The sequence below is a fragment of the Liolophura sinensis genome, chromosome 1 (genome assembly GCF_032854445.1).
Source record: "Liolophura sinensis isolate JHLJ2023 chromosome 1, CUHK_Ljap_v2, whole genome shotgun sequence".
NCBI lineage: Eukaryota > Metazoa > Mollusca > Polyplacophora > Chitonida > Chitonidae > Liolophura > Liolophura sinensis.
The window spans coordinates 55,914,761-55,941,224 of record NC_088295.1 but is presented as its reverse complement, the minus strand read 5'-3'; the positions used below and the strand labels follow the sequence as shown (position 1 = coordinate 55,941,224).

The 26,464-nt window shown below is 38.2% G+C and overlaps 1 protein-coding gene across 2 annotated transcripts in view; it reads left to right on the top strand.

Moving 5' to 3' along the window:
- LOC135469347 (SH3 domain-containing kinase-binding protein 1-like) overlaps window positions 1-26,464 on the top strand; it is a 41,959-nt gene that overhangs the window by 8,150 nt on the left and 7,345 nt on the right. The window contains exons 2-10 of one of the 2 annotated variants that reach the window (XM_064747985.1): window positions 382-539; window positions 5,685-5,850; window positions 6,518-6,627; window positions 11,078-11,183; window positions 11,575-11,729; window positions 14,040-14,082; window positions 22,265-22,449; window positions 23,399-23,516; window positions 23,939-24,097. In XM_064747985.1, coding sequence (XP_064604055.1) covers window positions 382-539; window positions 5,685-5,850; window positions 6,518-6,627; window positions 11,078-11,183; window positions 11,575-11,729; window positions 14,040-14,082; window positions 22,265-22,449; window positions 23,399-23,516; window positions 23,939-24,097 — 1,200 coding nt within the window. Of the gene's footprint in view, window positions 1-381; window positions 540-5,684; window positions 5,851-6,517; window positions 6,628-11,077; window positions 11,184-11,574; window positions 11,730-14,039; window positions 14,083-15,162; window positions 21,345-22,264; window positions 22,450-23,398; window positions 23,517-23,938; window positions 24,098-26,464 lie in introns of those variants that run through there. The other variant, XM_064747979.1, reaches the window with a different exon arrangement.

Here is a 26,464-nt window from a genome sequence, read left to right as displayed (position 1 = left end):
ATCAGAAAAGTATTATCCTTCAAAAGTACTTTATGCCCCCTAAGTACGCTTGAAAGAAGAGAAAGTATAAAATTTAAAATAGGGCAGAGAATCGTGCATTACTCTGACACACTGACAAGTTCTTCTTGCCTGCAGTCAAATTGAGGCGAGTGATCTGCTGTTTGCTATTAAAATATTTTTTTTATGCGCACAGGTATAACCGTATATGAATATGTCCTCTGCTGAGTTTTATAATGAGGCGGAGAGTGGTGAACTGTTATACATACACTGTTACACTGTGCTGTTACATAGTTTATTGCACCAAAAATTAGAAAGAAAACCAATTGATTATCTGATTATAATAACTTGCTCTGTCATGTCATTCTTGTTTTATATTTTCAGTTGAAGTGAAAGTAAATTTTGATTATGATGCTGAACAACATGACGAACTGACAATTCGAGTTGGTGATATCATAAAAAATGTCTCCACCCCCGAGGGAGGTTGGTGGGAAGGAGAACTGAACGGCAAGAAGGGATTGTTTCCAGATAACTTCGTAGAGGTAAGTCAACCTGGTTAAATGGGTAAAACATGGGTTGAGCCAGGGACAGTGGAGAGTGTCGCACTGTTGTTGAGAGGACCTAATCTGACAAAATTAACATGGGAGACATAGGGAAATTAGGAAATGAGACCTCCTGCCTAATCTACTGTGGAGTAATTTAGAGGCACTCTGATACATGTAGATATACTGGCGGTTGACCATCAGTAGTTGAAACAATCAGATTTCATTTCAAAAATCTGTGTTGTTACACATATTCATTCATGCCAGTATAATTTGTCAAGCTACAACGGTGTACAAACTGAACATTAATTTCGTTTTCGAGGTCTTAAAGAAAACATAAGCTTACAGACTAGACCTGTTGAATTTCTTACTAGTTGCATAATCTTGCTCACTTTATTATAGTGTACCTGTATACAGCCAGTTCACTTCATGCACATGTTCGCAGTCTGTCATTACTAGACAGTAACAGTTGTTAGAAGAGTGTAATGCCTAATCAGCAGCTTCACACAAACATCATAACATGTACATGTAGATGCCAAGTGTCACAAAAACTCATTAATTATTCTATTTAAGCAACAATCTGTCAGTATAATGGTCATTTTGTTTTTAATGGATATGTACAGATATGTATGTATATGTATACATTGTCCTTCTCCTTTAGCAATGTTGCCTGTATGTTTATGTGCATGTAGATCTAAAGCTTTGTTGTAGGAGATTTTTTTATGACCACTGGTTGTGTTTGAGAAAATATTTTTCTCTTCATGGGCTTGTATCACCAGCATTGGGCTGATTTCGTTGCACAAGATACAGTGTGTATTTGGATTTATGTAATACATGTGTACACTGCACCTTCATCGTGCTGAATTTGAACATATATCTTGTTTCAAAGCTAAACATGTACAGTTTATATGTTATAAAGTTTGCTCCACGTACCTGGTGTAGTCTTCTTCGATTCTTCAGTATTCTTTTCATTCAGGACCATTTAAATGGGAATCTCTTTGAAAAACTGATAGAGCAGTTGAATTTTCGGAAGTTATAGGGAATTTGAGGGATATGTGTTTACTTATGTTTTGTTGGCTAAGCAAGGTGGAGCTTAAGTTGAAGGTTGTAAGGCTGTGCCAGACAACAGGGCTGGCTTGTCTTCTCAGGAAATCTCCTGTCTGTTTAATGTACACAAGCCCTGTTGCTGTAGCCTGGGTTGGAGGGGGGGTTGGGGGCAATGCAGGATGTGCCCACAGACAGAACTGTGTGTATTTAGGGATCCCAATTATTAACTTCCTTCGCTGGAATTTCAAAATACTTGTACATGAACGCAAGCGGGGGTCTTCTGCTGAACAGCTATTCACCTGTTTGGAGGAGCAACTACGCAACAGCATTTGCAGTCCTTCTCTTTGCAAGAAGCAGTGCATTTTTGTCTGGCACACATCCCTTCGCTATGAGGAAAGTTGTGGGGTGATCAGCTGTTGTGTCAAAGTGGCATTTTATGCAGTCTTTTCTGAGAGCATAACTGTAGTTTTCACATGTAGTTCGAGTGGAAAAACATCGTAGCTTTTATACCTGATCTGAGAATGGTGGTTGGTGCTGTCTATACTGTACCCGGGGTGGAATGGAAATGTACAACAAAGTGGAAGGTAATGAAAATGGACCACAATCTGAGGTCAAATATGTTTATATACAAAACGTTACATATTGAAAAAGTTTTACATTTTGTATTGAGAAAAAGGTTTAAGGAACAATTTGAATCTGGGAAGTCAGATGCCCATTTATTCCCATGAGACAAACTTACAAGAATCTGTTTGGATTCTGGCAAAATTTATTAAAAAACAAACACTGCCTTGTTATGTGATTATTTTTCTTGGTACCTGTGGCTGTTATTATTTTTTCTGAGGCTCTTAATAAGGATATATTATGAGCTAATTGGTGTGTAGAGTGGCCTACATGTAAGTCATGTACGTTGTAATTTAGACTGACTTTGGATAAAAATATTGGATATATGAATGTGTGCTTAAGATTAAAGGTGACCATGTGTGGAAATGTATGTGTATTAACTGTGCGCCATTTTATGTGTGGAGGCTTATACTGTACCTGTGTGAATTTTGGTGAACTGCAGACAGGACTTGAATTTGGGTTATGTACGTGTTATTCGGGGGCCAAGGGTGCGCCTGCATATTGATTTCTGTATTGGTTTAAGCCGATGGAAGCTCTGATGAAATTCCCTGTGTCCATCATGTCAGCATAATTGTGATAATATCCTTTGTCCAGATAATCTGGGGACAGAACAAACTACGCTTCCAGGGGGAGTTAATGTAATTGATCAAAGAAATTAGAGGGGATTTGTCAGTGTCTGGATTATTCATAGTGTCCACAACTACATTTATAGCTGTTAATGTATATATATGTAACGGTTCAGATTGACTGTTGTTTTATCGTACATGTATACATACAGGCCTGCCTGTGGACATGAAATACATCTGATCATGAAGATAATAGATGTGTACATGTTCAGTAGTATTGCAGTTGGAGCCTTGGGGATAGTATTTGATTGGTGTTTTAGACCGTACTCAAGAATATTTCAGTTATACGACAGCAGCCAGCATTATGGTGGGAGGAAACCTGGCAGAGCCCAGGGGAAACCCATGAACATCCACATGTTGCTGGCAGACCTTCCCCTTGGGGATAGTAAGCGATCAATGGTCCATGTCGAGAGGTGTGTACAGTGTTACATTCATTGACGACCACTTGCCTACTTCCTCTGTCATGCATGTGTATAGCATGCAGTTCTGTAGGTCGTACATTTACGAGAAAGATTGTCACTTACATATAGGTTAGGTGCTAAGATTGGATTACTGAGAGAGCACTGGTTTCCTAGTCCTCTAAAAATTCTTGATTGTGGCATTAAACCTCAATCAAATCAGTTCAAATAAGACAATGTTTTTAAGCAGGCTGCAAGGTATCGTTATGGGCCCAGTCACACATGTACATTATGTCTGTATAAAAAGAGGGTTTTGCCTAGCTCAGCAGCATTTGTTTACACAAGCATTCTAGTCGGCCCTCACATTTGTAACCCCATTTCGCTCTCAATTAAAAACTCAGGGTGTAAAAACTCTCACTGTTTGTTCAGTTGTGTTGAATCTGGTTTTCCTGTGTGACTTTACACGTCATTAGTACAGTCAGGTACATGTGTAGGTGATCATGTAGGGTAATGATTCATTGTGTGTCAGGGTTGTCTTGAGGGTCATGGAGAAGAATAGACTATAGGTAGTTTGTAGTTTTAATGTCGTGTATGGTACAGGGTGGCAGTGTTGTAGTGCAGCTGTACTGTACCTTGCAGGCTGCCCATCTTATCTCCTACTCATCGACTTCCATGCACTTAACAGCACATTTACATCTATTTCATATTGTTACTATGATCATCTGCTCTCACGGCTACATGCGTACATGTACACACTGTCACATTTGTGTATAGACTTACAGACATGACAAACTTTTAAGATGAATGGCAGGTCTATAATTTAAGTAGCTCTGTTTGTTCGTCTGCCCACCAATTTTGACTTTTCATTTGGCCTGGTGAAAAATAATGCCCTGAGATAACAGCAGGGCTTTAATTTCCTTATTCAGCAGAACTGAAGGCTACCCAGTGACATTTAGCAGTTATTAATCTCGACTCTCGCATGTATAAGCATACTACATGTATATTTGAAAACGTTGGAACGTTAATTACGTTTATGTTAATATTACCCAGTAAACTCTGTTAATCGGTGAAGCTCATTTTGACCCAGATTATTATGTGCTACATTATAGAATTGCTTTTCATGTTGTAGCACACTGTTACAAAGTAAGGCGAGGTATTGTAAGCGTGAGGGGGTGGGGGGTGGGGCGGAGAGTGTGGTGTTGGTGTTCTTGAAAGCATTTTTCTTTGGGTCAGTTTAGTAAGGTTTTATGTTTGGGTCTGGTAGCCTCACAGTTTCCACATCACTGTTATGAAACTTGGTGGGAATGATGAAAATGATTTGGACATTTATTCATTTTGATTACAAATTATAGATGTTTGCATTTTTATTCAAATTATCAGGTTTTTGTGAAGAAATATGCTGGCGATTTGATCGATCAAGAGAATTTCGGCGATCGAGATGATCAAGCAGACCAATCAGACAACATGGAATTGTGTTGAACTGTGAAATGTTGTTTATGTCACATGGTTTACTAGGTCCAATGACATAACTTACTGACCACAATCCACGGAAAAATCCGCTTAGTGTTTCTGCAGCTATGCTGGGAATGTTGTCAGTGTATTTCGCATGTGATTAAAATCGTCCCAGCAAGCAAAAAAATTTGTCTAGTGTGTCCCCAGCTTAAGACTTGAAAAGAGGTAGTTGCAGCTCCCTCTCTTGGTGCTTGCTTGCCATTGGCAAGTCATTTCGGTAAGCAGCACGAGCACCTCTTCATGAACAAAGGTACAATGCATCACACACCTTAAGGACTCCTTGTTGTCATATGATGAAAAATTGTTATGTACAACATTAAACCCTGCGCACGCACTCACTCACTCTAAACATGTTGTGCACATTTATTTTGTTTTCATCGTGTATCGTAGAGTACAGTTTCGTCAAAAGGTAGATATGTACTTTGCGATATATGTTATATTTCTTTTTTTTTTAATGACTCAGTTATTATGTGGCACTGATCTGTTTCTTGGGTTGTAATTGAACACATTTGTCAGTGTTAGTCAATTCAAAGATGAAGTGTATTTGCAAAAGATATGCAGTCTATTTATTTATTTATTTATTTGATTGGTGTTTTTATGCCACACTCAAGAATATTTCACTTATAAGACAGTGGCCAGCATTGTGGTGGGAGGAAACCAGGCAGAGCCCGGGGAAAACCCACAACCACCCACAGGTTGCTGTCAGACCTTCCCATGTAAGGCCAGAGAGGAAGCCAGCCTGAGCTGGACTTGACCCTACAGTGACCGCGTTGGTGAGAGGCTTGTGGGTCATTCTCTCAGTAAAAAGAAGGGTTTTTCGACTATCTGGGTCAGCAATTTTTCTCTTTTTTTTGAATGAAAATTAAATCACAAAAAAGTAAAGAGATTATTAAATACAAAATATTTGTTTTGGACTGACTTTCTTTGCATGATCGTTTCAGGTAATAAAGAATCCAGAAAAGTCCAAAGACAGAGACAAACATGATAAGGAGAAGGATGGTGCAGACATCACAGCACAAAGGTCCTCAACAAAGGGTCATGTTGCAGAGCTAGCCAATAAACTCAGAGATGGGGTACACATTGGGGGAGGACCACCCAAAAAACGAGGTATGAACAGTTTTCAGCTTGAAGGATACATGTACTCTAAATCGAAGATTATGGTTTTAAGGGTTTATACATTTTTGAGGCATATTTTATCTCTCTTAAAATCTAGTTTATGAATATTCATTGTCGGGGGCTGGACATTTTTGGAAATGATGTATTGTAATTCTGCAACCTTTTTGGCATGTTTGCAAGGTGTTTATTTAAGCATATTCTGAGGGCAATATTCTAGTGTATTTTAGTGAAGCCCCGGACTTGGCCCAGCCAACCAGTGTTGTTTTGTCACCAAGATCAAATTAAAAATGTACACAAACTGCACAGAAAGTTGCTGTTTTATATCCGAAAAGGTTGAGTAATTAGGGAAAGGAAAGAACATGCATGTATGTACTGGGAGCCTAGGACCATCTGAAGACCCACCTCCCCTACACTTAGCTGTATTCCAACACATCTTGAGCAGTTTAGTATCTGATAGACATCTTCAAATATACTGTATTATTTGATGGATTTGCCAGGGTTCTGGGTAATGGTGAGTGGTTTTGTTAAGCATGTTTTCTCCCCACCCATAAACCTGATTGTTCTTGGTATGCCAATTGTCAGTGTTCAGCTCAGAGTAAATCTTCTATCAAAGTTGAAATAAATGAAATCATACCAAACTGTTGCTGTCTAATTGCAGAATCTCTCAACAAGAAGAAGTTAAAAGCGAAGGCAAGCTTTGCATACACGCCTGAAAATGATGACGAACTGGCTTTAGAAGTCGGAGATGTTCTAGAGATATTAAAACAGGTACATATACAACAAAGCTTTCATTTAGGCATGCCAGAAAAACCTGTAAGAATGACATTTACTGTTTATATGAAAATGAGATATCAGGATTTCCTTCAGAGAGAAATGTAATATCTGAAACTTTGTATTAATGTACATGTACATTAAATGACCTAAAGTTTCACCCTGGGACAAGGAAAGTGTATCCAATGATTCATTTAGTTGATTGTGGTTCTTACTGACTGAGCGCCGCTGGAGAGCATCAGGGGCGGTCAAGGGATTATATGGACAGTTCAAAAATGTTATAAACAAGCTCACGCTTCACTGAGCAGTTAGTCTATGCTCCTACCACCAGCAGTTCATGTTTTCCTCAGTTTTGATCATACTGATTTTAGTGTTTGTTGATTGATTGCTTTGTTTTCGTTATTTTGTGATAAATGGAAATTTGGGAGAAAACTGGGAATACCATTACCCTTGTGTAGTGACATGTCAAATATCCGCTTTTAAACTGCAGGGCTCTCCGTATACAAAACTATAGCAGAATTTAGCCCACTGTGAATCACTGCATGCAAACTAGGCCTACCAGCAGACGAGATGAAGATGTCTAATTGTGATCAAAGCGACACCTATATACATGCGTTTGCACTGCTGCAGCTAAACATTTCTTGTTCATTTTGGTGTAATTTGAAAGACTGTCAAATTCTGCTCATTTTTCGCAAACATAAATACTTAATTTACTTAATACTTAATCAAGTCCCCTCACATGAAATTTTAGTCATACAGATTGGTTTTATCTACTTGTAGATACAAGCCACTTAGAATCACAGGACTCGAAATTTCCATGTGTCTACCCATCGATCACATCATTTTTTCTGGCAAAAAGCAAAACAATAATGTTATCTGTCGAAGGCGACGTGTAAATCATGTCAGGGCAAAACTGCATACAGGAAATCATAACATTTTGTTCATAAAGCCAATGACAGTACTGTGCGAACCCCTAATGTGATAACAGCTCAAACAGGTCCTGTCTCCCTATTTGCTGGGCTCGCACAGAGTGCTACCGAAAAAGGGGTAAAAGTAAATCGTGGTAGTTTTCTGTGTCTGATATAAAAACACAGGAAATGGAACTCTTGTGCAGTAGGAGGACAGTTCCTACTGTTACGGAACCAAAATATGTGTGTAGAGAGAGGTACCAAATTGGAATTACATGAACATGCTGATGACAGATATTTCTCAGTGAAATTTGTTTTTAGCTGAAGTACAGTTGTACACTTATTTGTTGTATAATGAGAGCTCTCAGCAGGCAACCATTCCCCAGATAATGGTGTAAGGTGACTTCCATGTAGGCCTAACCCGAATAATTTGTTCATCTGCAGCGTACATTGTGCATGTACATTCCCTGTTTGGCGTGGTCATTCTTTCAGACAGTGTTTGGAATATAAAAGTTGTAATCACCTGTCTTAATTCTGTCTTTGATATCATTAATGGTTGTATTTAGAGAAGTACAGGTAGGCCTATTAGTCGGGAGACCTGCACACCTCACTGTCAGCGAGGATAAGCTACTAAGTGCCATGCAGGCTAATGAAATGAGTGGGGTGGCTAATCGCTGTCTTCTGTGATCTTGTCGCCAACTCAGATCATGCGGAAGTAAATGACAGTAACTCAAGTGCAAAACTTTAGGTCATTTACCATATGTGAGGTGAGGTTCACATCTCCGTTATGACATGGCTCATGAATGTTAAAATGAATGTTAAAATTTTATTTTACTCAGACAAATCAGACAATATAAATATGAAAATGTAACATAGCACAAGATGCAAGTAGTTTGAATACTATAAATATTAGTCTCAAGGAAGCTGCCATGGGGCTTTGTGTCTTATGTGTTGTCCACCACCATTGACACATACAGTACATTACTTGTGGTGTTCAAGCTTCTCCATGTATTTACTGTTACCCACTGTATATTGGGATTTTGCAAACAGCAAACTTTCAGTGTCGTCCTTAAAATCTACATTGCATGGTTTGCAGTTCAGCATTTTTGTTTTCTTTGGAATTTTTGGCGATGTACAGGTACCAAGAGATATTAAACTTAAGGTAGATCTCACATTGACTGGAACTGCGACAGCTTCAGTATTTCTGAGATGTGCAGTCTTAACTTCTGAACGTCTAACCACCCACAGACTTACTATTACCAGTAATCAATCATTGTACATGTATTCATAGCCCTTTTTTTATATATTGGACGCAAGTATGTTTTACCTGTGATACCATGCTCCAGACAAAAGACCAGTTAACCCCAGTCCGCTTCCTGTGTAATTACCTGACTATGCAGGAGGTATATGTATATATATGTATATAGAAATGATTGATATTCTGAAACTGAGATGAGTGATTAACTTCATGACTTGTATACAAAACTGTGGTCCTCAAGCATGACACTTGTGTCATCTTTCAAAATGAATTATGTTACTATAGTTATTTTGTCGTCTAAATGTATAACTTTTTGTAATGTACAAATATGTAGTTATTAGTAGCTGTTCTGTGATTTTTCAGCCAGTACACGCAAAAGTAACAAATTGATATCATAATTTCCTCTCTTCTGTTCTCCTGTGTTTCTCCCACCCATAAACATGGTCTTTGTCAAATAAAATGAAAATAATCTTAACTGTTTGTGTAGTATTGTTACACAGTCAAATAAATAAAATGAAGAGTGTCTTCTATGTACACATACAATAGTGCATGTAGACAGTCTGCCTTATAAGTAGTGGTGATAAGCCTTTGATGACACTTTAGGTTGACACGCCAGTATTGCCTGTGGCTGTGCACACTCATTAAATACGCAAATATGATTAGCTGGTGTTTATGAATGAAAATATACATGTATATTAATATATGCATATTATACCATCTGCCTTATTGTCTCTTCATTGGGTGAATCTGTGTCTGAAGTAATTAGATGTTCCTCATATACATGTAGTAACTGATCTGTGACACGCCTGTGTGGGTGTAGGTCTGAAACAGTCACACTGTTTTAAACTTATGCTGACAATTTGTGTTAACAGTTGTCTATAACATTCTAAAGCAGAAAAGAATGGCCAGTGTTTAAAAATAGTATTGTGATACTAAAAGTGCTACATAAGTCTCAAGAGAAACCAGGGTATGATATTAAAATCACGTGAAGGATACCGTATAGATGGAAGAGATCTAACACCAGAGATGTCCGATGAATACCACTGTTTAACCCTATGAGTAATGACACTTCAAAACAAAATTTTTGTCTGTTTCCGTAAAATTTACTGGATGTGACTTGATCATATTCCTGATGTGGAGATGAATTGGGAAGAGTTTTAATACAATACAATTTTAAGTAGTGGTGATACAATACAACGCTGGAGTAGCTCTTTAAGTTGTGTATTAATATGTTGTTTTCTTGTGCCAACATACAATGTACATTTGCATTACTTTCCAGGAGTTGTATGCGAGCAATAATGCTTATGTAAAAGACCTTCGTCAGGTCAGCCTCGTGTTTTGGTACTCGCTAAGAGATAATTCCTACACTCTTTGAATACTTGACGTCTTAACTGCATGTATTTGCAAGGAAATTCTGATATATTTCTTCAAGATCTTCCATTCACATGCTTGTAATCTGTGATTTATGCACTAAGATAGGAAAGCTGTATCATAGCTGCACTAATGTTGTGTCATAGCATTTTATTCAGAGCATTGTTTGAGATTACAATGAAAGCATTCACTATGGAATAAATACTACTTTGTTACATGTACACATATGCTTATATCATGTGTTCTACATGCTGGAGGTTTAGCAAATTTACATGAAGTAATAGGTGCATGAAAGATTCTGATTAATATTCAAGCAATGCCAATGCTTGCATATATTTTATATGTGTGCATGTTACTGTATATAGTGGGAACATTCCAGAGCAGGAGAGTTACTTGTAGAGGATAGGCTACAAGACAGATCCATGTATATCTTGAGTTACTGTTATGAATAAATTTGACATCATATACATGGAGCACCACAATTTTCTTTAAGGTCTCTGTGCTGTTTTCTGTGCATACACCTACATATACCCATGCATTAATTTGTAATATGCAAGGCTGGCTGCACTGTAAAAATTCAGATTCATGACTTGGAAAGTTATTGTTTGTTATGCCAGTATATGTATATGTAAATATGGAAATGGGTGTATGTAAATGTGTATCTTAGTTCATTATTATGTATAATATTATCATTCTGTTGATGTATGTACTAAATTTGCATGACATACCATAAATCATATACATACATGAACAGTTACAAACTTGTAGACAGTAGTAGGTTGGACAACAGAATCTCTATTAGTAGCACTCTGCCTGGGTAGGATGACATGATTTTTGTGTGTGTGTGTGCTGGTGTACTCTGAGCCTGTTGTGTGATGGATCAAATTACAACTATGCTTCTTAATTAAAGGAGGAGGAAGGCTGGTGGGAAGGAAACCTGAATGGTAAAGTGGGAATGTTCCCCTCTAACTTTGTGGAGTTACTAGATGAGAACGGCGAGGAAGCAGAAAAAACAGGTATGATTTCAGTTGTAAACATTTCAATACGCTACTTCTACACATGTATAAAACCATGGATCTGTGTGTATCACATGATATAGGATCCTATTTAAGGTATAAAGTTAATCTGGTGAATTCTGATTTGCAGACTAGGTCCACATGTATGTTATGATGTTTAGTAACTTACTCTTACATGTAGGTGTTTCATACTTCAGTGTTATACGCATTTCTTTGTTTTTTTCTTCTCAATATAGCCAATTATTATATATAAAGTAATATTTACATTCAATTTTGGATTTAAATGTATGCATATAATTGCTGTCAGTTGACACTTGTACCATGTTAGATTAATACTATCATGGTTTGAACTCGAATATTTGTCAACACCTTTCTGTTTTGTTTTTAATAGATGAGCCTAAAAAAGACGGGGATTTCCAAGAAATCAAAGGAAAGAAAGTTCAAGGGTTTGGTTTTGGGAACATTTTCGGTGGAGGACCAATAAAGTTGAAAAACAAAGGTGCATCGGTGAAAAAAGTGGGGCCTCCAGAAACAGCTGAGCGAAAGGTATTTATGTTATTATTATTCATTTACTACTGCGAAAAATATATTTTGTCATGAAGACTGTGAAAACTTAGTACTGGAAGGAAAAGACATTTTGTTAGCTGGTAGTCGAAAACAGTGTTTACGTAAAGCTATTATCAAGTAACAGTCATCTGAGAGCCATATGAAGGCAGTTTTTTAGGGATCCCGTTCTCCCGAACGGGATCCCTATTGTAATCGTTCTGTTTTTTCTTATTATTATTATTATTATTTTTTTTTCACCGACTTTGTTCGCATGGAAACTTTTTTACCGTTCAACATACAGGTCTGAAATTTTGCACACATAATTTGGCGGTGAATATCTCGGGACAAATTCTCCACTTTTTTGCTATGTCACGTGGTTCGGCCGCCATATTGGATTTTGTGTAAAATCTTTAAAAATCTTCTTCTCAAGAACCACTAAACCGATCGGTTTCAAACTTGACATGCAGCTAGTAAGTCACGAGTTCTTTAAAGTTTGCGAAAATGGTTTACTTCCGGTCAAAATTCTGGAAGCTCGCCATTGGTCGAATTTGTGACGTCACAAAAAGTTCTCAAAGTTCAATTGTTCTGAACGTATTCTGGTGTATCTTGAGCTGCTGATTCTGAATCTGCTTGTGTTTTTGGCATATCTGTGTAACTTTTTGAGATATCAGCAAAAAAGTAAAAAAAGTGACATAAATTCAATGACCTGTAACTCGAGAACTATGACAGCTAGAAATGTGCAACCTGCACGAAATTGTAGCCCAAGACATGCTCTTTCGAGCATTCGTCAACAGATTTGAGCTCCGATCAATAGTTTTTTCCCTACAATCGTTTAAATCACAACACAGTTTTTTGAATAAAAAAAAATGGGAATCCCATTGCTTTAACATGGGGTTAGATGGGGACTTAACTGGGTTTGTAGTATTTGACCTGATGCTTTCGGCTACACTGTCCGTGATCTCCCGAAACGGTTGTAGGATGACATTGAATCCAGTTCCCATCTAACTCCAGTACTCTATTAGATGGCGTAGAGATCTAACTACAACAGCAAACGACGTGGACCTGTAAAAGTTAGCTTTGTTTTGCGCAAACCTCGTCCTCTTTACTATATGTTAAACAGGCCAGGGTTATTGACACATATGGACATGTGCCCTGGTCCAAGTGCTGACTTTCTAACCATGGCCGAGCTATCAGTGGAGCTGTGAGTCTGTGCATGGCAGGTCGTGGATTGAGATGTGAATGTACAAACTTGCTGTTACACTGGTCGTGTTTTTGCCTTATTTCTTCCAAATAGCGGGCTAAGTCTGCCAAGAAACGACCGTTTCTCACTGGGCATAGCGTAGCATTAATAAGATCGCCGATCTATTCGAGGGATAGCAAATGACCGGCCGACTGCCTCAGTGACAAACGGTGTGAGGTCGCATGGAAACTTTGAAAGCCGTGTATGTGGAACATGTGTCCTTCGAACACAGAACATGGAGGGGAAAACGTCATCGATCAGATCCGGGATCCCGGCCTAGGATCTGCTATTCGCAGATCCATTCTAGTTTTTTTTGTTTTTTTTTTTGCCCCTATTTTTCAGTTTTCAGGCTGATTATTAAGGTTTGGCTATACTGGCTCATCTTATTTGATTTATTCAAAACATGAGAAACTCAATTACACAATGTTTGCTACCATATCTTTCCAACTGTTGAAGTATTTGTTTGAGCCTGTATTAAATCATCTTTATGTAATGCACAGGAAATTTTAATGCAGTCTTAATTGTAACATATTCAATTTATTTATTTTTTCTTCTATTTAGTATATACCTTATCATACTGGGCTTTAGAGTTATGACATTGTCACTTTTGCGGCCTTTGGGTCAGATTAATGCAATTTAACATTATAAAATCGATGAAGCTTCAGTGTAAAGGGACATCACTGTGATGTCGAAACTTCATAAATTGTGTATTTAATCCTCTCACATGGGTACACACATGTAAAGATGACTGTGAACACACTTGTATGAAGTAGATGATGATTTCTGTGCCTATTAATGGTTATCAGAAGTGCAGTCATATTCACCCTAGTTGGATAACTGTATATACATGATTAATTTGACACATTTAAAAAATTAGTTATGTTACCTGCATAAGAGAAGTTATTAACTTCCTACTTTCTTGATATGAGCTGTCTAGACATTGCTCTTTGGCCGATTATTGTATCAGTAGAGAACGGGTCCAGTCGGTCACAAGAAATAAAGTAGGTGTTAGTGAGAGGACGTGTGAGTCAATTTTGCCCTGCTCTCATTTTGTTTGATTTGTTCTCCAGAAAGAGGATAAGACAGAAAGCCCAACTATGAGAGAGAAAACAGGTAAGTTGCTGTTGACATTGTGATTCAATTTAGTATGTCTTGTTTTATTAAATTGTACAAGTCTGATATTTTAGGTGATTGGAATCCTTAATCTGCACATATATCAGATCTATCGTTTCTTTTTCCCTCACTAATGTACTCGTATATTGAGGAAATGAAATGTGTTGTAGTATTGTTGGAATTGACAGAGGTGTTTTTGGCTATTACAGCAAGTTTGTAGATAAATACTTGACTTTAGACATGTAGCAAGTTAGACTTCAGTGTTTGTTTTGGCTTTTTTATAACAACTTCCAAATTAGGCACTGGACAACAGGAAATCAATCTGTCACAAAAAACTACAGCACATTGTATGCCTTGTTTCTTATTCCCAATTTCGTCGTCATATGACTGAAAAATTGTTGAGTACGACGTTAAACCCCAAGCACTCACTCACTCACTCTTATTCCCAATGAAAATACAACATGTTTCATTCCCTTTGTAAGGTACAGTTTATAAAGTACTTAATCCCATGGTGCAGGGCTCTTCATGATGTACAAGGCTGATATATGAGAGGAGAGGTGTGAGGATGTTAATCATTAGGTGTATATATGTATATGTACAAAAAAAAAGGCCAGTGAAATTGCAGCATATAATTTTCGGAGTGTAATTCACTTGTAATTTTTACTTCACCCATGTCAGTCAGCCTTTGTTATTGAATGACCCAGTCTACTGCATTCCTCTGTAATGATGATCCTAGTCATTTTGTGGGCCTGGTGATTGAATAAAATATGTAGAGAAAGGAGGGGGTGTCAACAAATGTAATACAAAATGTGTATAGGGCTAGATGGTGGTGAGTTGGTGAGGTAGTCAAGAATCCCAGTGTTAGTACTTTATGGACTGCTCCCCTCCATTTCGTGCATTAACCACACCCACCCCTGCCCCCACCCCCCACCAACCCACCCCCCACCCTACAATTTCCTCAACACTACGAATTTGTGTTTAATGTCTTCTCACTCTCTGTTTCTATAAGATTTTCCCCTGCATGTTTTGTGTGAGGTGCATGCCTTTTGAGTGTCTGGTTAAAATTTTTTCCCCTGGTAGGACGACACAAGGGCAAAGGAAGAAAAGGAAGGAAGGGAAGAAGTAGAGAAGTACTGGTCAGTCAAGCCACAGATAGCACATATATACATATATCTCATGGATCAAAAGGTTTAGCAGATACAGATAGAAAAACTAAAACAGGGTTAAAACCTGTGAGATGTAGTACTCCAAACATACCTAGTGGGAAAGACATTCCTCATAGGATTCAGATAGTGAAAACACCGTTGTCAAAAACGAGTGGTCATGGTTCTATGTCAAATAAACAATTTGCTGTAAGCTTTGATATCAGTTCAATTGAGCCACATATTAATGTAAAAGTAGCTAGGCCTAGGTGCAACTCTGACTGCATCATTGAACAAACTGTGTCCTTTGCTTCACCCGAGCAACAGGAGCTTGATCAAGATGTAGGTTTTGTGTCCCCACCTTTTGACGAATCTCAAGAGTCTATTGACCAATTTGTCCCCAGTGATGGCTCCCTTAGCACAGCTTGCTTGACGGATAGTATGATTCTTCACAAGCGGAGACTGTCATCACCGAGAGATAGTGGAGCAGTGAGAAGTGTAAATTCACATCTGGACCACATCGCCAAGAAGTTTTGGACTACTGATCCAGAGCCATCCCCTCCCAGTGGCAAAGGAGACAGTCTGCTGAAGAAGTCCTCCACCTCTTTATCAAAGTTTAGATCGTTTGTCAAAAACATGTTTACATCTCCCACACAAAGCGATGGGTTGGATGAATCCGATGGTAAACCCTCAGAGCAAGTCAAGAAAACTCAGAGTCTCCTCCCACTTGGCAAGAAAAGGAGATGGACTTTACCAATGTCCCTTACCAAGACGTCCGATGCATCATGTGAAAATGTCAAAAAGAGCAAGGGACCTGAACAGAGTACCTGTGACAATCTTATTGAACAAGATTCAAGCTCCAACAATAGCTGCGTGGTACAAACTTGCAACACAGTTTACCAGACAGATGAATTTCTTGGGGATCCCCTCTCATTTCCCCTGAAGACTTCTCCGCAAACGTACCTGGCTTCATTGAACAACCATGGTAAACTTCCACCCTACATTCAGCTCATTGCGAAGAGATACAACCTTCTGGATGTCTTAGATGGCAAGAGGAAAGTTCTTCACTCCAGTTTTGATCATCTTCCCATCAAGGAATACTATTTTGATGACAGCAAGAACCCTTTCCTTGAACAGCGTGATAACAGTGATGATAATGATCCATACATTATGTATTACTCTCAAAGCAGACCTATGAGCCAAAGCATTGGAACAACTTGTGAGAAAGGTGCTTCTGCTGAAGACGTACAATTATCAACCAAAGAGGTAGAGGATACTGCCGAGAATGCTGTAGCTGCTGTGCTGTTTAGCATTATTCAGTCACCAGAAGACAAATTTGATGGAATGCGAGCACCTTTGGCATCTCCTGATTTTAAAGAAGGACCAACTTCAGTTGCACAGAATCTTCCCGCATGTGATTTGCCGAAAACTGTCCCCGGTAGAAACTCACTTTTTTCTGAAGCAAGGAGGAAATTCTTTGCAACGAAGGATGTTGAGGAACCACACGTAGACCCTTTTGAGAAGTACCGTACTCATCGTCACTCATTGCCAATGGAAAGCAAAGAAACTAGATCTGTAAGCAACAGGTTCACTCCAATTCTGGACAGCTACTTTACAGGTGTTGGGAAAATTTCTTCAGCAAACTTTGAAGAAATTCCACTGACACCACCAGTCAAGTCAGATTGCAGCGGTGATAGAATGTATCAGGAGTGCTTTTCACCAGATACAGAAGAGTCTTCACCATGTTGTGAGCACAATTACTCCATATCATTGATGTCCTCCTTTCTCGCTGAAGAGGAGCGCCCACTTACCCCAGAAAAGTATCCTTCTTTTATCAGTATGAGTTGCGATGACGCTGATATAACTGCACCTGAAGCTTCAGCAGAATCTTCGTTGGAGTCCATTGGTCAACAACAGCCAACCTCTCCAGTGGTGAAGCCTAACTACAAGTGGTTAACTTTTAAGAATCAAGCACAAACAGTATCACGTGACAGTTTTGATGAAGTAGACAAAGACTTGGAAAGTGGAAATTGCATAGTGGAAGTGTCGCCAGAAGTTCTTGAAATATGTGCAGAAGATGTGAAGAAACACTACATGTGGAACCAGAAGGGAAAAGGGTCAAATTTCAGTTTCAGTCAATCAGTTGCTCATCACAGGGATGATTCAGAGTCACATGTACATCTTAGCACTGTCCAAGGACAAACAGACTTGGCTGCCTCAAAGAAGATAGACCCCAAGGATTTCTTTGATGGTGAGACACGTGCAAGTTTGACCAGAAGTCGAGTGTTCACAAGTCTCCAGAGAGAATTAATTGAAGGTGACTTACCTGAAAACTTTCAAGCATCCTTCTCTGAAAGCATCCAAAAACCAAGTCTGTCAGACAGTGTAACTGTAGCAATACAGGTCCCAGATGACATATTTTGCATGGAAGATGAAGAAGATGTCACGAATTCAATAGATCTCCAAAGTAGCTTACAGTTAGATGTTTCAAGTAGCAGCAACTATACTATACCCAAAGGCTTCCGCGGAGCATGGCGAAGACCTTCGTCAAGAATCTTAGAGTCTTCATTTGAAAGTCTGCCTGGTAGATTTAGGAGGCAATCTCCTGCGAAAACTAACTCAGTGAAAAGACCCCTTTCATGGATGTACCCAGAAATTTCTAAATTGGATCTCAGTTCCTCTAACCTTGTTTCCAAATCTCTGAACAGGGTACCTGAGGCAGAACAAAGCAACCGGTACTTGATTATAGACAGTTCAAGCACCTTGACTTCCATCCACTCAGTGAGAGATTCGCTTTGCTCTAGGCAGTCTGTTCTAGATGGAGACCCCAAACTTGTAAAGGGCAGCAGTGAGAAAAGAAAGAACCATCGTCTGTGGAAGAGAGTCCATCAGCCAAAGATTGTAAAGCCGGTTGAACTGATCTCATACAAGAAAGTCTATGAACCAGGCACACCAATGTATGACATGGTACCACTACTGAATAGGTCTCTGACTGGCGGTGACTCATTATGCCTGGCTGACAATATCAACCATAACCATCCTGGATTGGAGCTGGGAGATGTTGGAATGCCAATCGAGGAAGTGAAGAGGATGGAAAGGGATCACTTGGATATGACAGGTGACAGGGACAGCCATCAGGAAGAGCTGACTGACAGCACTACAACCTCTCTTAACTCAACGTCCTCTGTGTCCAATAACTTATCCGATGTTGAGGAGTTTGCGGAGTTGGAAAGTGTCGCAGATGACCTAACACCAGTGTCATTCTTGTCCAAAGCCTATGGAGCGGATGATACACTTACACCTGATCACTTGCACCACAGCCAAGGTGTCCTGGACAGCCACATCGTGGAGTCCAACATGGATACTGAGGTGGGCCAGTTTGTGGATAATATCCTGGACAGTGCTGTTAGGTCCGAGCTAGCAAATCAACTAGCGTATTATGTTGATAGCAAATGTTTGTTCCGGGACACCACCAAGGACGGATACACAGATTTCTTGTCACACTATGGGGAAGAATCCGATATCTCCTTTAATGCAGTGTGCCGTGTGGCTTTTGGTATGGATGACGATGACATACAGCATGACGAACTTAGAGGTTTTACCTCGGTGGAAGGAGCAGACAAAAGCGAAAGCAGATTGAGTATGTTACCTGCAGAAGTGGACCTGCCCCCTGTAGCTTGCTTTGACTCCTATCTCCATGTCCTGGATGATCTCAGTACAGATACCTGTCTGTCCGAATCAGGAACTGCTGGGAGCTCCCTCTTTTCATCTGTTCCCCAGTCGGCCCGTTCAGTGATCTCACCTGATAGCGAAGACGCAAATGACCGTACTATAGAGAATCTAGTAGCAGACAAGTCGCGCAAAGCTGCTCTCTACTACAGCCTGACAGACATACAACCCAGTCCTTCCTCCAGCAGTACAGAAACATGACTTAAGATCACAAACATATCAACCATTGGAAGTACTTCTGAGAAAAATCATCCTTCAAAGTCCTTCATATATCAGCCATAATGATGTGCTGCCTATGTCAGCTGCATGACATACATCATAAACATGTAGATACGGTACTTTACAATTCTAAGTGCCTTTCCTTCAGAATTTTCTGTCCAGCTTGCATTGAGAGCATTGAGATTTCCAATGTTGTGTGTTCTGTAATCATGGTAATTACCTTATACACAGCTCCCTTCAGTGAGAGAAAATAAAGAACTGACATTTTATAAATGGACACACGTGCAGCAGTAAGGTTTTAGTGAAACTTTTTTTAAAGCAAGTACTCAAATGTTTAAAGGTAAATGTTTTTATAACTAGAGCTGTAATTGTTATCCATGGTGTTGTTTTATACTGAGCTTAGTTGTGAAAAGCATTGAGATTGATTTTTTTTTCTTTCTAAGGTTTTCATGGTTTGCATTATTAATTCACATTCATTTTAATATGATCTTTACATTTTTTTAAAAGAGCAAGCGAAAAAATTATGGTGATGCTGTTTTAATTTTACATTGTGTTGACAATCTTGAAAAATTGTGTTAAAAGAAATAGGAATTGAACAGATCAAAGAAAACTGATGTTAGTAGAAACTATAATGGTTCATGTTTTTACCATTTCAACATTATGCTCTGTGAAAATGAAACTTGAGTCGTCGGAGAGAGTGGTGATCAAGGCCGAAGGCAATTTCTGTTACTTGTAGCATTATGCTGTATGAGCTGTATTTCTGATAAAATTTCACAGATGAGGAAACACAAATGAATAAATAAACATACGTGTATCACACTTAAGAAAAGATAATTCTTACGGTACTTTCTTTGTCTTAAGTAATAAAATTCCAGCACAGTGTTGCTTTACATACAATGCACTGTCAGCTATCAACATGACTTCTAATTGCTTTATATGTGAATTACACGTGATGGTCTCCGAGAATATCTTGTTTTCAAAAGTTGTGACCCGCTGATGTAAAATATGTTTATTGATTCATTCCTTTCAGACTTGACCATTGTTAAACTGGACATACCCGCACATATACATTAATCATTTTTAGGAAATTTTCACCATTATGTTGTTATTCTTAAAGTGTTGTGAAAGTTTATTCTCCAAGTTCGTGAAATGTAAATAAGTTAGTTTGCTTTGTTAGATGCTGTTAACCCTCCAATAGCAGAATTTAAATAAAATATTTTCTCGTGTTAAGATGTTAATTCAGAAGCCTTTGTGTGGATTTTTCTGGCATGCATGTATATCCGACGATGGAGACTGAATGCATCAAGGTGCAGTGCGCAGTGTTCTGTCTGGTTACTGATAAGTTTGCTAAAGGGCTGACACATTTCACAGAAAATGCTGCCAGTTTTTCATGAAATGATTCTGTCAAATTCCACCATTTGTATGATAATTTATAGCACTGATCAGATCAGATGCAGCCAAAAATTGCTACACAGCCAGTTATGTGAAATATTTGTACAGGACAAGTTAAGTAGCACATAGACAATGATTGTGAAATGGTTTAATCAGAGGTGTTTAACAAGATTTTTACGCCAAGCATGTCACTATTGGTACATCATTGCTTGTGGGAACTGTTCAACATATTGTGTAATTCTTCAACTTTTTCGCATGTTTGCAAGGTGTTTATTCCAGCATATTCTGAAGACACTCTTCTGTGTTGACTCATAAATTTTTACTTTTTGTGAAGCTCTGAAACTGGCCAATCCAACTAATTTAATTTCATATCCAAATTCTATTTAAAAATGTGCATAAATTGCACTGAAAGTTGCTCTTTCATATGCGAAAGGGTTGAGGAATTAGGGTAAGCTGCAAGATCAAGATGCTAGAGAGTTATGAAGTATATGTCAATATTTGGGATAAATTCTCAACATAACAAGACATCGGGCAAGCGGATTTGAGCTCAAGGTGATGAGAATTGTGAAAATGTTCGATAGTTTTTGTTGTTTGTCCTTAATTAAATTTTATTACAATTTATTCATTCCAGTATTTGTATGCCATGGAGTATTAACTCATGCTTTATTCTGACGCTCTTGTTTGTTGTTTATGTATGAAGCTGCTGTTAATTTAGATTTGTTTTTCATCTTCATGGTTTTGAATCAGATTATTGATACGTTTTCTTCAAATTGATTTTGTTTTCATACTTTGCTCTTATTGAAAGTTATCATACTGGGCACAATTTCACAAACTGCTTTAAAATCATTATTTTGAAGCTGTATGAAGGGATTAAATTCTTGTTTCAAAACAAGAATTCTGCAGTTTCAAAATTCCAAAAGTTGTGTAAGAAATCCAGCTATGAAATTTGAAAGGCTTATGATGTTTCAGTTGTGAAAATGGTGCCTGGGGTGTGTGTTTCTAACTTCCTTCTTTCACCTAATTTGTTTTGTGTTAAATTTTATGCATGTTTAATGTGTGGCTATAAGGTGAAAATGCAGATATTCAAGTAGCACCAGTATGAATTACATGGATTAAATTGTATCAAATTAAGTCATGCTTGAATTTCCTTCTTGAGATTGTCAATCTGTTATAAGTCCTCAGTGAAAGGTAAAGAAAACATAAATGAAGTATGTATCAGATTAAAGACCATTGAACACTGCCAAAGAAAATAGTTTGATTTATGTTTTTTAGAATTTTTTCTGAACGAGTAAAATGGTTTTAAACATCAGATTCTATGGTGATCTGTTGTGACCCAGCAGGTATCAGTGACATCAAATCCATGTTTTTGCGTGAAATAATTTGTGTCAAGGTCCATGCAGAGAGTGCATTCATGCATCTATATGTAAATGCATTTATATCGAACAGTTCATGTGTGTTAAGTAGCGGTTTTAAACCTGATTTGTTGTCACTGGTCCCGATGTGCTAAGAAAGAAGAAGTTTCAAATGCATTTTACTTGGTTGAAAGAATTATAAAAAAAATAAATCCAACTGTTTTTGTGGACATTGTCTAACTAACGTCGGAGTTTTCTTTGCCTTGAATTTTAAAGGTTTTGTCACTGACATTGTTCTGTCACATATACACATCTTTATAACACTTGCCTTTTTTTCTTTTATTGTAGTAGAGAAAGCCATTGTACGGTTCTCCTATGCTGCTGAGAATGACGACGAACTGAATTTAGAAGTTGGAGATGTGATCACTCTATTGGATAAGGAGTTAGAGGACAGTGGTTGGTGGAAAGGCGAGGTCAATGGGAAAGTGGGTGTGTTTCCAGATAACTTTGTGGAAATTCAACCCCAAGAGACTGTGAGTACAAGTACATGTATTTTTCACCCCTGTAATTCTCAAGCCCAGTTCTAAAATATTGTTTTGATTTGCTTTCATGTGATATATTTAAGAAATAAAACCATGCTCAAGTCACCTTGACGAGAGGTTCCACTGTTTGAGACTAGGGGGCCGCAATTTTAAGTCACAATAACTAATAAATAAAAAAAATATCAAAGGTGAACAATTTATTCCGTTGAGAATCCTGTAGATTCATTCGAAGCTTAAATGGAAGGTGCTTCGTGAGATGGTAGCGTTGTTGAGAATTTGATAACCTGTGATTATAGACAGTATATGGTCACTGTATACTTGACAACAGTGGTCCTTTAACAACACGAAATCAAGCGGCGAGTACTGACTTGAATATAAGTCTAGGATAATACAATACGAAGACAGCCACTAAGCCTGACAAATGGGTCAAGATAAGTCTAATATACAGTTTCATATGTTAAATGTGAATTGGGACAATGATTTCCATTTATTTACAAATAAGACAGTACATTACAAATTTCGATTCACATGTTAAATTCAACTTCAAGTACAGAGTTTGTGTTAAATCTATTGCTGGGGTCCTCCACAATATGGTCACAAGCAACACATCTAGGTTTGTTCATTTAGTGACTTGTGCATGACACATTGTCAGAGAAGCGAGCTCATGAGCTCGAGTTAACATTTTAAAAAGTTAGGGGCTTGACGTAAGTTCACAAAGCTGTTCATCAAGAACAAGTGGGTCTTCTACTGTGGTACAGACTCGTTTCACTAGTGAATATGGAATATTTTGGTGTGTGTGCCTAACATGGTTGGAGCTAAAGTGATGGTAAAGTTGAGTGTCAGTAGGTTTCCTAAAATCTGTAATTCTACAGACTCGTCTCACTAGTGAATACAGTTTTTCATATATATAGATATGTATATGGTGTTCTTTTTTTTCCAGCCTAAGCCCAAGAAGCCACCACCTCCTTCATTAAGCAGTAGTTATGGAAGTACTAAAGTACAGAACAAGCCAGAGAGACCAGAGCCTACACACACAGACAACTCCAAAAAGAAAGACGGTAAGATTTGGTGTACATGTTAAGTTATACAAGTTATCATAAAGCAACAAAGGGCAAAGGGCTTGTCATTTTTTTTTGCTGTTAATTTCTGATAACGGAAGTTTTTTTTAAATGTGCAGAAATAGCCAAAAATTTGCCTTGTTAATGCAGTTCAGTGTCCTTTCTCTCAAAATGCATTTTTGTTTCACGATAATCAGATGAGAAAGAGTTACATCTACCACCTCTGAGGCAGTGGTGGTTAACATACTCACAGTGTATAAAATTGAGCATGAATCTGCTAGGATACCACCACACTCATGACAGCGAACTGAGATTATCAGTACATCGATTAGCCTGGCCAGTTTGAACTTGCATGCACACACATTGATTGTTCCTAGAGAGATTATGAACACTGTGTAATTATTTAATATTTCATTTTACAGATGCTCCGTCTGGTTCCCCTCCAGCTATTCCATCAAAGAAGCCGCCCCCAGTGAGTAAAAAGCCACTTCCAGCTCGACCGTTTGAATCAGCCCCTAAGTCACAACCACATACAGAAGACCACAAATCTAAGCTTGTGTTCCACGACAAGAAAGAGTCAAGTAAGCTTCTCTTTTCCTTTTCGGCCATATTGTTCTTAGGTGTATTCACTGTAAACTTGATAATAGACAAGAAAAGTAAAATAACACAGAGGTTAACACGTACACATGGAGGTGAACTATATTCACACTGTAGGGCCCTCCGTGGCTCAGTTGGTTAAGGCGCTAACGCAGCGTAATGACCCAGGAGCCACTCAATGGTGCGGTTGCTGTGAGTTCAAGCCCAGCATCCTTATGTGGGAAGATGTGGCAGCAACCTGCGGATGGTCGTGGGTTTCCGCCGGGCTCTTCCCGGTGTCCTCCCACCATAATGCTGGCCGCCGTCGTATAAGTGAAATATTTTTGGGTACAGTGTAAAACACCAATCAAATGAATAAATAAATATTAACACTGTACACTTTACAAGGCTGAAAGTCCGCAAAACTTGTTTATGCCCCCTTGTGAATGAATGCAAGAGGGGGTAGTGGGGAGGTGGGAGGGATATCATGCTCAGTCATAAATTTGCTGTTGTGTTTGGAGTAATCTTATGAACTTCGAAGAACATAGCTGCATATATTTTTTTTTTTTTTCACTTTCACTTTCACCAGGTATTACAGATTTTGCACATGTACATTATGTGGTTGAATTTTTAGATATACAGGATACGATATATTATTGTTTATAAGTAATGGATAAGAATTCCCTCCAAGTATGTTAAGTCACTTCAAATCCAGCTTTTGCTAATTCGGCTATAACATTATTTCAGCAGTTTTATCAAGTGCCTGATGAGGTGAAGTGGCTTGTCATATTAATACTTTGATTAATTCCATGCTTAAAAATTCTGTTCTGAAGTCAAATTGCTCGGTGTGTAATATCTGAAAGGTATATAGAAACAGCTGTTTGACCCTGTTGGAGGCACTTCATCTGTGTAATTTACAGAGGGGGGTCATACACATCTAGTGGTGCCCTTTTCTATGCTGTTATAGGGTTACTTAGTCATCAAATGTAGAAATGTTTTTCATGAAGGATTTGGGAACCCTGTAAATGTATTGGAAGAGATATAAGGTGAATTCTATGAATGTTCACTTCTCCTGCCTACTGTTTATTTATTTATCTGATAGGTGGTTTACACTGTTCTTGCCTACTATAGCACCCTTGTAATACAATTGCCAAAAACTGACGAGTCCTTACACTTTCCTCATTCTGTATCATCATTAATTCCATTCCTCAGTTCCAGTGGGTGGGCGGTTCAGAAATGAGATATATTTTAGTAGTGCATGGATGCCAGCATTTTATTGATTTTAAGCGATACTCCTATTTGTAACTCAAGCGGGATCCAGCTATCCAATTATTCACATATATACAAGTAGTGAATTTCAGCACCTTTCAGCCTCAAACTGTAAATCGTAAAGCAGGGAAAGTATTATTGCTTTAATGTATTTCCTATTTCATTGGTCCTAATTTTTATGTGCATAAAACATGCAGTTTTAAATGCATTATTTCCAATAATACAATAAAGTCTGTGTAAGATAGATAATTTTTGGATGTCTCGAGCTCTCACTGTTTGTCAGGCCTTCGTGACAGTAAATGTAAGTGGTCAAGGATGCTCTTGTGGCCGTTTACGCAGTTTAAAATTTTTGATGACAACTTCAAACAATATCTATATGGTGTACACATCTGGGGAAAATTTATCAGTAACTTTCCATAACGGTAGTTAACCATGGGCACTCTCATTTCCTGTACTCAAAATGCTGACCACCACCATATTTTACTGAAAAAATTCTTGGGTATAGATATATATTACACAATGATTTTAAAAAAAGGATTTAAAAAAGCAAATTTAACAACATTGTTTAAATGTGCATTAAGACATGTCTAAATATGTATAAGCAGCGAGTATGATCACTAGCTTGTTAACTGTTTTCTAAATAATTCAAACACTATTACTTGTCAGATGAGATACCTGTAAGGTGGAGGGTTTTGTTTTTATTTTTGTTCATTATTGTAAAGTGTTCAGATTGTCCTGCTTCATATGTTCTTATTGTAGATTAGATTTCTGTGATGCTGTGGCCTGACTTGTTATAATTCACTTTGTAATAATTTTCACAGTAGTGGCATCTCAGTTCATCTCGCTGCAGATATCGTCTCTAAGAAAGGGTTGATATTACATTGCATGGAAACCATTATTCAAGAGCATTTTGCAAAGTGACACTGCAATATCAGCTCTGGTCGACACAGTTTACCAATCTTGTGTACCAGTATCTACAGGCAATCTAGGATATGATTTTGATCATTGTACCTTTATGTTCACATGCATGCATCCAAACCGTTAAAGCCTGCATTCTCGAGTAACACCAACCATTTCTGAAGATCATTTATCATTATTTCCCC